This window comes from Condylura cristata, unplaced genomic scaffold (genome assembly GCF_000260355.1).
Source record: "Condylura cristata isolate star-nosed mole 26May11 unplaced genomic scaffold, ConCri1.0 scaffold00025, whole genome shotgun sequence".
NCBI classification, from domain to species: Eukaryota; Metazoa; Chordata; class Mammalia; order Eulipotyphla; family Talpidae; genus Condylura; species Condylura cristata.
Window position 1 is genome coordinate 8791619 of NW_004567126.1, and position 12799 is coordinate 8804417.

Consider the following 12799-nt stretch of genomic DNA (forward strand, 5'->3'; position numbering starts at 1 on the left):
ATCCTTGGCGAGAAGGCTTAGTCATTTCTCAGACTGATTGAACAAAGGCACATTAAGAGGAAACTGTCATATCATCTGTTCCTAATGCCATAAGAATTTAGGATCATAAGTATGACCAGCGGCTAGCAAGTTAAAGACTCAGCTAAAGAACTCACTAAAGAATAAACTCCCTAAAGCTTTATAGAAAATGAGGCCTCAAAAAAGAAAGCTCGGGGTGTAGGAATGTTTGATGGTCTCTTATTCGATCAAGTGGCCTTCTGTGGTGCAGAAGCCAGAGTGGTGATAGTTTTATGCCAACTGGAAAGACTTTCTGGCTACTCACTTTCTGGCTACTCACTGCTGTCCCTTCCAGCAGCAGCTGTAGAGTGGCCTGTCATATGGTGGTTTAGAATACTAGCAGGAGAAGAACCTTAGAGGTCTTCAGTTCCAACCTTCTCTCAGTTTTTCATATGGGAAAACTAAGGTTAGAAAGGAGATATCATTGTGCTAGAGAATAGCAGAGCCACATGGAGAGACTGAGTCTCCAGACACCCAGACATGATTCCGCTCAACACATGATGCTGTAGTCCCTGGACATCATTCCACTGATAGGCAGTGGAATTGTAATAACCAAGGGTACAGACTCTAGATAGAGTGACCCCATTCTATTCCAGCTCTAGGTGAACTGTAAGTTCTGTGAACACAGGCAAAGTATTGCACTGCTCTGTTCTTCAGTTTCACCTTTTATAGAATGGGAATACCAGTTGTACATCATTCCTAAGGTTCTTTAAGATTCAGTGAGCTCTGTTTAACATTTAGAAACCCATTCCACATAGGGAACACACCACCCATACATATTCTTAGTATCATCATAAGCAAGGTGTCTACTAGGGCACCTTGAAAGTTTCTTCTCTTTGGAACACTTGCTTGAAATGTGGAACTATTGGAACTTCTGGATAGATACCGGACATCTTATGGTAACTGCTACCAGAAACATTCACCTCATTATGATTCTGCTGCCTTTTCTCTCCACACCTTACCCTTTTGTGCATGCTGATGTAGTATTCTTCTCCTCCCTGTTTTATTTATATTCAACCTTGCCCGGATGGCACATCCACAGCAATGTCCACATCCACTGGTAGAACTTGGAATAAAGTGATTGTTACCCTATAGAGCTGTCTCTCCAAGTGGCCTATAATAATAGTGCCCAAATTTCACATCAGCAGAGTGAATTAGCCTAACACACCCAGATCATCACACACATGCTGTTTAGTATATTTAACATATAGATAGATAGATAGATAGATAGATAGATAGATAGATAGATAGATAGATAGATAGATAGATAGATAGATATGAAGATTATTTTAGTGACATAGATGGGTCTTACAAACCTACAACACTCATTTCTTATAAACTCTTTTAAAATACTAAATCATTCATTTTTTTTCCAGAAGATTATAGAGAGAATTACCTTGAGCTTCAACTGGGGTACTTCTCAAGGCTGCTCGTTCTATAGGCCAATATGACTCCTCACAATGCATGTCTCAACTGTGGAGCTCCCAGGCTCAGGTCACTTTATGAACATATCTACGGGGCCCCCATACTGGGTTGGGTATGGAGCATGTCCTTGCCTGTAACTTCTAGGTAATAAAAATGCAGAGGAGTGTGAGCCAGACTCTCACACTATCAAGGAAATAGCAATTTTCGGTTTGTACGTGAATCGAGGGACTTGGGTCCAAAATAGAAAAGATACCCATGTTGAGATCCCTGGAGTCCCAGCAGTCAGAGGGTAACTGCTGAAGCAAAGCTTATACTTCTCCAAGCGAAAGGCTGTTCTAGAAGATACACAAAGCATGGCACTGGGGTGACGAGCAGGCCAAATGACTTAGGTTCTGCCTGAGAAGACCTTGAGCCAGCTCTGCTTTTTTAAAGTAGCCACACTTATTTCCAAGAGGCCAACCTGTTTCTTTTTAAAGATCTGTTTTATTTACTTATATCTACAAAGGCTGCAATGCAGGCCAGAGGTGTGGGGTGGGGGTGAGAGGATTCACCAGAATGGGGAACAGAATAGGCAGATTGACTGAAATACACTGCTGAGGGGAACAGTGGGCGGGTCAGGAGAGGTCTGCCGCACCATGTATGTCAGCTTCCTGACTGGGGATTGAACTTATGCTGTGGTGGCAACTAGTACCTTCGAAGTGCTCAGACTGAACCCCTTGTACCACCAGGGAAGTCCCCATCAACCTATTTCTTAAAGAGACAATAAGTCCTGTCTTGAAAAAGTTGAAGAGGGACATTTACTTTATGTGAGCTTCCTTTCTTTTGCCACTGACCTTACAGGAATGCCTCTTGGTAGCTGTTAGTCCTTAGGTTCATACTTGGCTTTGCTCATATTTGATATCCTTCTTGCTAGCTGCTGCTAATCCTAAATTCTTACGGCTTGCAAATAATAATAGAAAAAAAAAAAAAAGGCAGACACATCTGCCCTGGGGTTCTTGGAACAAGCTCGGGCAATTCCAACTTACACACTTATTCTTTTATTTTTATATTCTTCTTCCATATTTTGAAAACATCCTGACACCATGGGTTCTGAATCTTTCAAATTGTACAAGCCACAATTAATTGTTAGCACCACTCCTATGTTCCAGGTCTTTTTATAACAGCAGTGACTTTAAGTACACATACACAATAAGCTATTCATTTTGATGTTGCTTTTGTTTAAGCAACTTTTGGGGAAAAAAATTGTACCATTTTTTTTTATTGAGGTAACATTGATTTACAATACTGTCTATGATTACACCCCTTCAGGATGTGTCTCCACCCACACCTACCACCAAGACACCCCTAGTCCTTTACCCTAGGCTGGTGGGTCCTCGCCCCCCTTTCCTAACTATCCCCTACACACAAACACACACACATACACACAAACACACACACATACAGAGACACCCTCGCTACTTCTGGTAGCCTCAGTTTTCAGCCAGGTTTCTAGGGTTTGTTCTAGCTTGGTTTTTGTCTTACCCTTAGTTGTTTTTCTTTATAACCCTCATGTGAATTAAATCATAGTAGCACCTGTGATCCTGTGTTCTTGTTTCACAATGGCATATAAATGACTCCCTAGAACTGTGTAAAAGGGCCAGAGAGAGGGAAGAAAAAAGAATGGTAAAAGGAGAATCTTTCCAGATGATAGTTTGGTCTGGGAATGCTGGGTCTTCCCTGTGGCCTTAGGAGAGTCACCGCTGCCCCCTGGTTAACTCCAAACACCATCCCTAGCAGTTTCTAGGGCAATTGTTTCTCCTTCCTTACCAGCTTCAGGAGGTAACATGGGAGGAAGCTGGTCACATCACAAAACGCTTGCTTCGCTCCATGCTGAACTCCCTCCTCCCCTGTTCCTCTCCCACCTCACGTTCTCACCCCACACCCTTCTGTGCTGAGCACTCTCTCCAAGGTTAGAGCACAGTTAGAGCTACTGCTTAGCAAGTGGCCAGCAAGACTGCTTAGCCCTTTCTACCTCCCTAACATTTCTGACTTCACCTCCTGCTGCCTTTTTGTTTGTTTGTTTTGTTTTGTTTGTTTGTTTTTTAAGATTTATTTATTTCTGCATTCAGAACTGGGGTACTAGTGGCCAGAGGTGCATGGGTGGTGAGAGGATTCACCAGAGACAGAGTGGGGAGCAGAACAGGCAGATCAATGAAGTACACTGTTGAGGGGAGCAGCGGGTGGGTCAGGAGAGGTCTGTGGCACCATGTGGGTCAGCTCCTGAGCGGGGATCGAACTCATGCTGAAGTGGCTTTAGCTTCTTAGTGCTGTGCTTTACCCGCTGCACCACCAGGGAGGGCCCCCTTTGGTTTTTTAAACCAGGATCTTTCAGAGTAGTCCACAGTGTCAGGGCATCCCCAAGGGCATTTGTATTTGTCCAGATTTGGAAGGGTCAGCGGTAGGGGGGAAGAAGGGGGAATGCTCAGAGAAAAGCATGTCTGTATACTTCTTTGCTTGTCAGGGAACAAATATGGTACCCTTTGGGTGCATGCTAATGGCTCTGTCTCTCTTTTCCCTCCACAGGGCCTGGAGCAGTCATTGATGGTGTAAACTCGGCCTCTAGAGCGCTGGCTTGTCTCTGGCTATCAGGGACCCTCTTTGCCCACTTCTTCATCAAGTTTTGATAAGAAACCATAGGTCCTCTGAACAACGCCTGCTTCTCCATACCACAGACTTTAATCTACACTGCAGAGGGCAAACCACTTTGGCTTCTTTTTTGTTTGTTTCTGTTCTTAATTTTTTGATTTTGAGGGTTTTTTGTTGATTTTTTTTTCCAGTTGAATGAGTGGGGCGGGGGAGGGGTGGGCAGGGTTCTACCATGTGTAGGGTGATCATTCATTGGTGTGTCCAAAAACGGAATCTGTTCCTGCTACCTTGGCCCTTCTCTTTCCTCTGCTTCTCTCCACATCACCATCACCACCACCAGGATTCTCATCCCCACTCTTTACACCAACTGTAACCATAATTTCCATTTGGGGGAAAAAAAAAAAAGCTAAACAAAAATAAACAAAAAAAAATGTGCCTCATGATGAACACCCTGAAGACACGACTTGACATATAATGTAGTGCACAGCAAGAGTTTTATCCAAGTGTCCTATTACCTGTGTCTCTTAAACTCTGGACCATTTTTCTGATTATAATGTACATATCCCTCCCTCAGTGTTTATTATCATCTAATTCCATTAGGGTTCACATCCTTTCTTTCTATGAAGTCATCTCAATATATTCATGCCTTCTGATCCTCTCTAGCTTCTCTGCCTTGTTCACCTACACCACCAGCTACAGGGATTAAAGGATGGGGCCATGCACACTACCCAAAACTAAACATTTATAAATCAAGCAACCAAAAAATAAATAAATAAATAAATAAAGGAAGAGCCATTTTGAAGATTATACTTCTCTTTAAAAAAATGCTGTCCAACTCATAAAAAATGACCCATACATGGCTGATGATTTAGGTTTTATCAAGCTATCAGTCAAAGTGCTCATATGGTTATCCATCTCCACAATTGTCTGATTTATCTCTCCAGCCAATTATCTGCCCACCCATCTTCCCCTCTAGCAATCTCTTTACTCTGTTTATCAATCTATCAATGTAATTATCTAATGCTTCTTTCTACTTCTCCCCCTACTACTTACTATCAATGCATCACCATATTAATCTCTAATCATATTGTGTCTATTCCACTGTATTCATTTCTTTAGCAGACATTGGCATCTACAAAATTGCCTATCAACTTCTCATGTGAAAGCTAATGATCTCACAAGCTAACAACCTAGAAAAGCAATATGTCATGGACTCTGGAATATCACATTCTGTCCACCCAAAGTAGATGCTGTTGACAGATGGACCAAAGTAGCAATCTAATAATCAGTCACTCACTATTCCCAGAAGAGATTGTTTCCTAAAACATCTTCTTGGGAAGCAGAAAAGCCCTAGAAAAGCCTTCATTAGTGCTGTGTATTTTTTTTGTTGTTGTTGTTGTGTTCTTTCACATTTGAAGGCCTAAGATGTCAACCATCACGCTTCCCTCAGCCCTTCAAGAAAATGCAAGTCCAGGCACATATGGGACTGACTCTATAGATGGCTTTCTTTAATGGCCTACAAGAACACATGCCTGCAATGTGAAGAGAGTAGTCCACTTGTGTGTGTGCAGGGACTTCAGCTATTGTCTCCTCTCTCCTCTGGTTTGGGTTTAATCTGTTTGAAAACTATCCAGTAAAAAGCTGATGGAAGCCAATTACATGGCGGGTATGTTGACAACTCTGGTATTTGTTTCAGGAAGCTCTTGTGAGCTGAGGGCACTTGAGGTACTGACTTAATTTCCAAGCACTTGATTAACACAACACTGCAAACAGAAGGGGGAAGTGCAAGTGACACACAGTTTCCTCCAAACAGGCAGCTTCTCCAGTGGCTTTGAGGAAGAACATCCTCAGCTCTCCATGTTCAGAGTAGATCCAGCAGGTGAACAAGAGCTGACCTGACCTTTCTGCATTACCTCCTGGGACAGGACAGGCTCTGACAGCAAGAGGACCTGTGATCCAAAAGAATGGCATTGAAAACTACACAAGATAGCGCCTCTCTTTACCTGTGCCACAGGGACTGACCTACTGAGAGGATGAGAAAGAGGCATCAACAATGACTGTCTTACAGACCTGTGCTGCCTCAATCGGAAAACTCTTTCAGGTCCACACTCTAAAAATAATAAATACAAAATCTGTAGAGTTTCATTTCCTTAGTGTTTAATTGATACTCTTCTTCTAACATAAGTGGCCTCTGTTTTCATCCATGATGACACTCACAGTGGGGATCACAACTATAGATATACATGGATATGTGTATATATATGCATCCATCTCTGTGTATATATGCACATGCTCTCACAGTTGTAAGTTTTTGGGCATACATAAAACTAGGCACTGTCATTATACTTAGAGCTGGTGAGAGTGAAATTACGATTACATTTGCCAGCTACAAACAGATACCTGCGTTTATCCTGAGCTGCCAGGAGCCACATCCTGAGAACATAAATGATATGCCCAAAGTAGTGTCTCCTTTTTGTGTCCCAGGGAGCATCTCTAACAGGCTGGGAGTCAGTACAGGGCAGGACAGCACATTTCAGTTGTCACCACACTTGGCACTCGGAGCAGGGTCAGTGACAGACATCATGTAAGAACTGAAGGTGTCCTGTGTGCATGTCCTATCAACAATCCATTTGTTACTTTGCAGTCTAACGAATGGGGGGCTGAGGGAGTAATGGCCTGGAGAACACAGCACTTGCAAGGGGATCAGCATCCATGCTCTTCACTCCCAGACTTGCTTTGAGGGACAGTCTTTCCTCCTCTGGCCAAGAAAGTCACCAGAACCTTTGGGACACAACCGGACCAGGTCTCAGTGTCACTATGGAACTCTCTCTGCCCGTCTGAGCACCAGGAAGCGCCTCTGGTTAGTTGCCGATTCCAGCCACGTTTTCAAAGAGGAAAACTCCAACAGTCAATCCTCATGTCTGGAACAAGAAAAACAAGTAAATAAGACCCATGGAAACTGGGGCACTGGGAAAAGTGATGACTCCTCACAACAGATGTTCCAGTCGCCACGCTGCTTGGGTGATGAGTGGCATGGCTGCTCGCAACAGTCGCGACCATCGCTGCTAATGGACATTCTGAAGCTAATAAATCAGTAACTGCATACTGAAGACAATGTCCACACTTCCATATGCTCTTACCACCTCACCTGTGGAGCAAAAATGGATGTGTCCGTCTGGATAGATATTTTTTTCAAGTCTCCAAGGGCTGGATGGGTGTAGGGGGAAAAAGTGGAGATACAAAGTCTCTGATCAGCCCATGGTTCTTCAGTGGAAGGAAATCAAACAGGGTTGTGGGCAGATGAGGTGAGAGGAATTCAGCAAACCCTTCCCTTCCCAAACAAAATCAGTATGTATCTCCACCAAAGTGAAGCCAATGAAAGTGCTTAGTGTTAAGGCTTTGGCCAAGGTTGTTTTTCAGAAGTTTCAAGTCAAGTGCCTGATACAGTCATCTGCAAGTCTGAGCAAATGCATTTATTTTTTTCTCATTCTTGTGTTAAGGGGGGGTGGGGGTGGGAGGGGAACCATGGGGGAAAGTCGGGGAAACCTGCAGGCTTTTTGTGCAGAGAGCACTGTGGTTCCACTGAAACTGTGCACAAATGCACAGACAAAAAAAGGTAAGATTTAGTAGCAAGATGAGTGGGGCCTCTCTCCCTGCACCCCACACCTCATACTGGATCACACCTTTCACAGGTTGGGCGGTCACTTCTCAGAACAAGGGTGGGATGTCTGCGTATGACTCGGGACGCTCCACAACTGAGGCTGAGTTTAAGGCTCTGCTTGGGCATCCGTGGAGTTGCCCACACAGAGGAGTTAGCATGTGCCACCTGTGTTGGAAGAACTCGTAGGTGAAAAGTGGAGAGCGCCTTACAGTGGCAGTAGCTTGCTGCCAGTGCATCAGATTTGGCTCTACTCTTGTTCAGGTCAGTGCATCCTATGCCCGTGGGGGTGCCTGCTGCTCTACAGTTGGGCAAGGCCAACTTCACCCCTGTCCATGCAAGAAGGGGAGGGGTGGCTCAACCCGAGGGGAGCTGCAGGGGCTCACTCATCTCTCCTACTTTGACCTTGAGGACTCATGAAAGAAAAACTAGCTTTGCAAAACCTGGAGCTACCCTCTGACAATAAACACAAATAAATAGAAAGGAGAGTTTAATCCCTTCGGATTTAGGGGAAGTAGCATAACATTTTTCTTTTTGGCAAAACACATTTTTCTCTTTTGCTCCACCAGTTTTGTTTTTCTGTTTGCCCAAACCTGTTCCTGGAAACATTTACCCAGTTACCTCCCCTTCCACAGTCCAAAGCGTCCCTGTCTTTTTTAAGAGAAATAAGTGAGAGCAGTTGCTGTACAACTTCACAGGTGTACAACTAGGAAGGCAACATTTTCAAAAAGATTCCATATGATGAGAAATCCTAATAGTCACTAAAAGCAAACAAATAAAAATGCCAAGCTCATTTCCCTCATTTCTTAAAAGAAGAGAAGTAAATGAAAGGAGGAAGAAATAGATTTGCAATTAAAAGATGTGGCAAAAAAGATAGAGCTGAACCCATGCAATTTAGCCTTCAGGTGCAAAACATTCGCGTCCAAAGGAATGTGGAGTGGACTTGATTAGACTCAATTGTCTTCATCCTGAAAGTAGTCATCGCAGCCTGATTTCCAGTAGTTTGAAAGTGATTCCTTTTTGTTTCTTCCTCTGGCGCCCTTTTAGATGCATATGGTCCTTCTAGTTGTTTCCACACCATTGATTGGAGAAAGAAAGATTGTGAACCCTCTACTGTCCTTTCAGGGCCACATTCTACACTGTTGGCAGGTTTATAAAGCGATCAATAATAGCGATGATAAGTAATAATAGCTGCCCTTGTGTTAGTTAAAGGGAGCATTTTTAATCATTCAACAAATTTTGTGATATGTAAAGTACAGTTGTGAGGAATGTGTGGGTGTACGAAAATGTATCTGTTAAGTTCAGAGTCCTCTAGATTAAAAAAGAAAATATGACTTATCAATGGTGCCATTATAGCTGTGTCAGACAATGGGTGTGTCCATTCTCACAATTATCCTTAAAACAAATCTATGTTCAAATGCTTTAAAAATTTATCACACGATGCAAGAGTATAACTTTGTCAGCCTTCTAGAGTTCTTTTTTCCTTTTCTTTCTTATTTTTTCCTTCAAAAATCAATGAAGACTTGATTTTTGTCAATAATTGTATTAAGGGTGAATATACTACCTGAATTTTGTGCATGTTACATTGTAGTTGTAACCTTTTCTAATTCAGGATGAATACGAGATGGTTGTGATTGTGCAGTGTATCAATAAAGTTTGAAGAAATTTGTAACTTTTGGGGGGTTGTTTATTAGGGCATTTCTCATGAGTATCCAGGAATGGAGAAAAGTGAAACAGGTTCTGCTTCTTTCTGTGTGCTTTAGGCTTTGGTGAGTAGATACAAGCAGGAAATGGTGTAGTCTATTTTGCTCACTATCCCTCTCTTTCACAAATACACACACACATATATTAGAAGTCAGTCTAAGCACTTCCCACTTTGCACCTATATATTAAATACCTGTGTCATTTGCAAATAATATATAGTGCTGTGGCAACCATAAAATCTAAATGATTTATTGGAGCTAGTCTAAAATGAAATCAGAAGTTGCAGAAAAAAAAAATAGTGATCAGATACGGCTCATTCTGGGTACTCCTTAACATTTTCTGTGAGTTGACTCCACTGAATTAAACACCACATTAACAAGTGTAATGATGAGAAAATACAGTGACAGTCATGTGCCTTGCTCCCTAAACATGTCTGCTCTTGTTTTAATTGTTCCCATAGTATCCATCTGGGTCATCTATGAGAAGGAGAACTGGAAGACAAGCATCATTCCTCTGCCTGTTCTGCAATATTTTTCAATAAAACTCCAAGTCCTCTACCTACCTTTATCCCACAGCTATCTGATTTTCCCCAGGGATGTATAGTATCTCTTTCTTACAACTCAACTTCACTCTGGCCATTTGTATACTAGCTAATCCTCCTAATTCTACCATGAACTAGCTATGTGACCTTGGGCTAGACACTTGATCTTCCTACTTTTGTTTCTTCATCTGTACCATTTGTGAGCTGATAACACACAGTACATTCTAGAACAAAATTTCCCAGACCATTTTTATTTATCCTTCAATTATGGGACTTTTTCAAGACTACCCCTGAACACCAATAATAATGCTGAAGACCAATGGCTGATTATGGTTTGGGAATACATGAGTACGTGAGTTAAGAACCTAACTGGCTAAAGCTCTGAGTTAAAGTTATGAGGCTTATTCATTGTTGGCTTCTGAGGTAGACAAGAACTAATCTTCTGACATTGGCTCAATCTACCCCATAAAGTGGAATACAGAAAACTTGGTAGATGAGATCCTGTTATTTGTAAATTAAGATGTAAGGAAATGGTGGGTACTGATGATGTGGTTTCGTTTTCCTAAGGCAAAGCTCGTTATGAAATCATGACTTGCCACGGAAATGGATACTCAGTTCCTATAACCTTCTTCATAACTTTAGAACTTCCTTTTTTTCCTACCCTTTTTCTTCATCCTTTAATTTATCCTTTCCAGCCACACCTGGCTCTCTCCTGGTCCTGCTCACACCACAACATTTATTTCTCCATCCATCTGCTCCTGGATGGCTTAGACATTTATCGGTCCTTTGCTCCATCTGGCCACTCAGCTCCATCCATCATCGATGTCCCAATTTATTCCTCCATCAGCTAAGCACTCACCTAATCATTCACATATTATTTCCCCATTTATCTAACCCTTATTCCAGCTATACACTCAAGTGCCTCCCTAATATGACTGTTCCCTATCTATTTATTTAAGCCATCTATCCATTCTTCACCTGTCAACCTATCCACCAAGCTTCCTCCAACTAGGCACTGGCAGATAACACCTATTTACCAACTCACTTCAAGTTAATGAAAATCTTTGCTGTTATCTTTTCATTCTGCAAGGAAAGCTTTATCTAGTTATTCTTAAGCACAGCAGCCAAACAATCAGATGTGTTTTGTTATCTTCACCCAATACACACCCTATTAAAAATGTACATGGAGAAGTGCTTTAGGAAATATATTAGGGATGTATTTGTTCCTATCAGTATGTACTACTGCAATAAGGATAAAGAATTGGGAATAGAGTGGAAATACCCAGATGAGATATGGATGTTTGACTTTCTAACAATAGGCATGCAGTCAGGGAATGTGCAAGTGTCCAAAGGAAACAGACAGAAGGCACCTCACGTGGCCACTAACTGTTCTTGTCTGTTTGAGTTTTATTGTTTTTATTTTGATGAAAATTAGGGAATGGGAATAATTGGTACTGATACCTATGATCCGATTAATAAAACCCAAACTGTAAAGGTACAGATGATGTCACCTTCCTTAAATATGCTCATCTGGTCACTAGGAAATCTGTTTTCTTATATTTTTTCCATTTATTTGTTTATTCATACATTACATTAACATCCCTTAAGGAGCTCATATTCAAGATATGGAAACAACTTAAAAAAAAAAAAAAAGAGGCCCTCCCTGGTGGCACAGCGGGTTAAAGCACAGCACAAAGAAGCTTCAGCCACTTCCGCATAAGTTCAGTTCCCTGCCTGCCCTGGAGGTGACCCACATGGCATGGCAGACCTCTCCTGACCCACCCGCTGCTCCCCTCAGCAGTGTACTTCGTCTATCTGCCTGTTCTGCACCCCAGTCTGTCTCTGGTGAATCCTCTCACCCTCTGCATCTCTGGCCTGTACCCCAGTTCTATACAAATAAATAAATTAAATCTTAAAAAAAAAAAGAAAAGAAAAATTACACTTCAATATTGCAAGTATTACAAAACAGATATGAGAAAATGAACACTAGGGAATGACTAGGGACTTCTCCACCCACTTCCTCCTAGGGATGAAATGCTCAGATATAGACAGCAAATCCAGGAAATGGCTATATTGTTGCAAAAAAAAAATAAACAGGATAAATGGCACATGCAGTGTTCAAGTCTTCATTGATGGAGTTAATATATATAAACTGGAGGAAAAGGTATCATGAAAAAAGCTAAGACCTTAAGTGGCCAGTGAGCCATACTGTGTGTGGTGATAAACAGACACAAGACCTCCTAAAGAGCAGAAGTAGCATCCAGAATATCCAATCTGGTTAGAGTATAAAGTTTCATTCCCACACAGGGTTACTGAGTATTTTATCTTTCACTGGATCTCATAACTCTGTAAGCTTTTTTTTTTTTTAATGATTTATTTACTTATGCATACAAGAGCTAGGGTGAAGGCCAGAGGAGGGGTTTGGGGGTGGTGAGAGGATTCACAGAGACAGAGTGAGGAGCATAACATATGGATTGACTGAAATACACTACTGAGAAGAACAGTGGGTGACACAGGAGAGGTCTGCTGTGCCATGTGGGTCACCTCCCTGGCTGGAGATTGAACTCATGCTGCAGTAGCTGCCTATAGCTTCATAGTACTGAGACTTAACCCCTTGCGCCACCAGAGAGGCCCCCTCTGTAAGCCTTTCTGATGAGGGAGAGAAAATGCTGTCTGGGAATGTGGGTGTGGCAGAGACTGGAAGGGTGAGAAGCAGAGGCTTAGTGTAGATTTGTTAAACAGTTTCCTCCAAACTATGCATTCCCAAAACTTGATTGCATTCCAGGGAT

At 42.1% G+C, this 12799-nt stretch overlaps 1 protein-coding gene across 12 annotated transcripts in view; it reads left to right on the forward strand.

Annotated features, from left to right (window-relative positions):
- The window catches only part of OPCML (opioid binding protein/cell adhesion molecule-like), a 1053884-nt gene extending 1046283 nt beyond the window's left edge, over window positions 1-7601 (forward strand). For 2 of the 12 annotated variants that reach the window (XM_004689084.2, XM_012729777.1), the window contains one exon: window positions 4045-4288. In XM_004689084.2, coding sequence (XP_004689141.1) covers window positions 4045-4145 — 101 coding nt within the window. In that variant the 3' untranslated portion in view covers window positions 4146-4288. Of the gene's footprint in view, window positions 1-4044; window positions 4289-5226 lie in introns of those variants that run through there. The other 10 variants (XM_012729785.1, XM_012729779.1, XM_012729784.1 and 7 more) reach the window with 7 other exon arrangements.
- Window positions 7602-12799: the final 5198 nt, after the last annotated feature.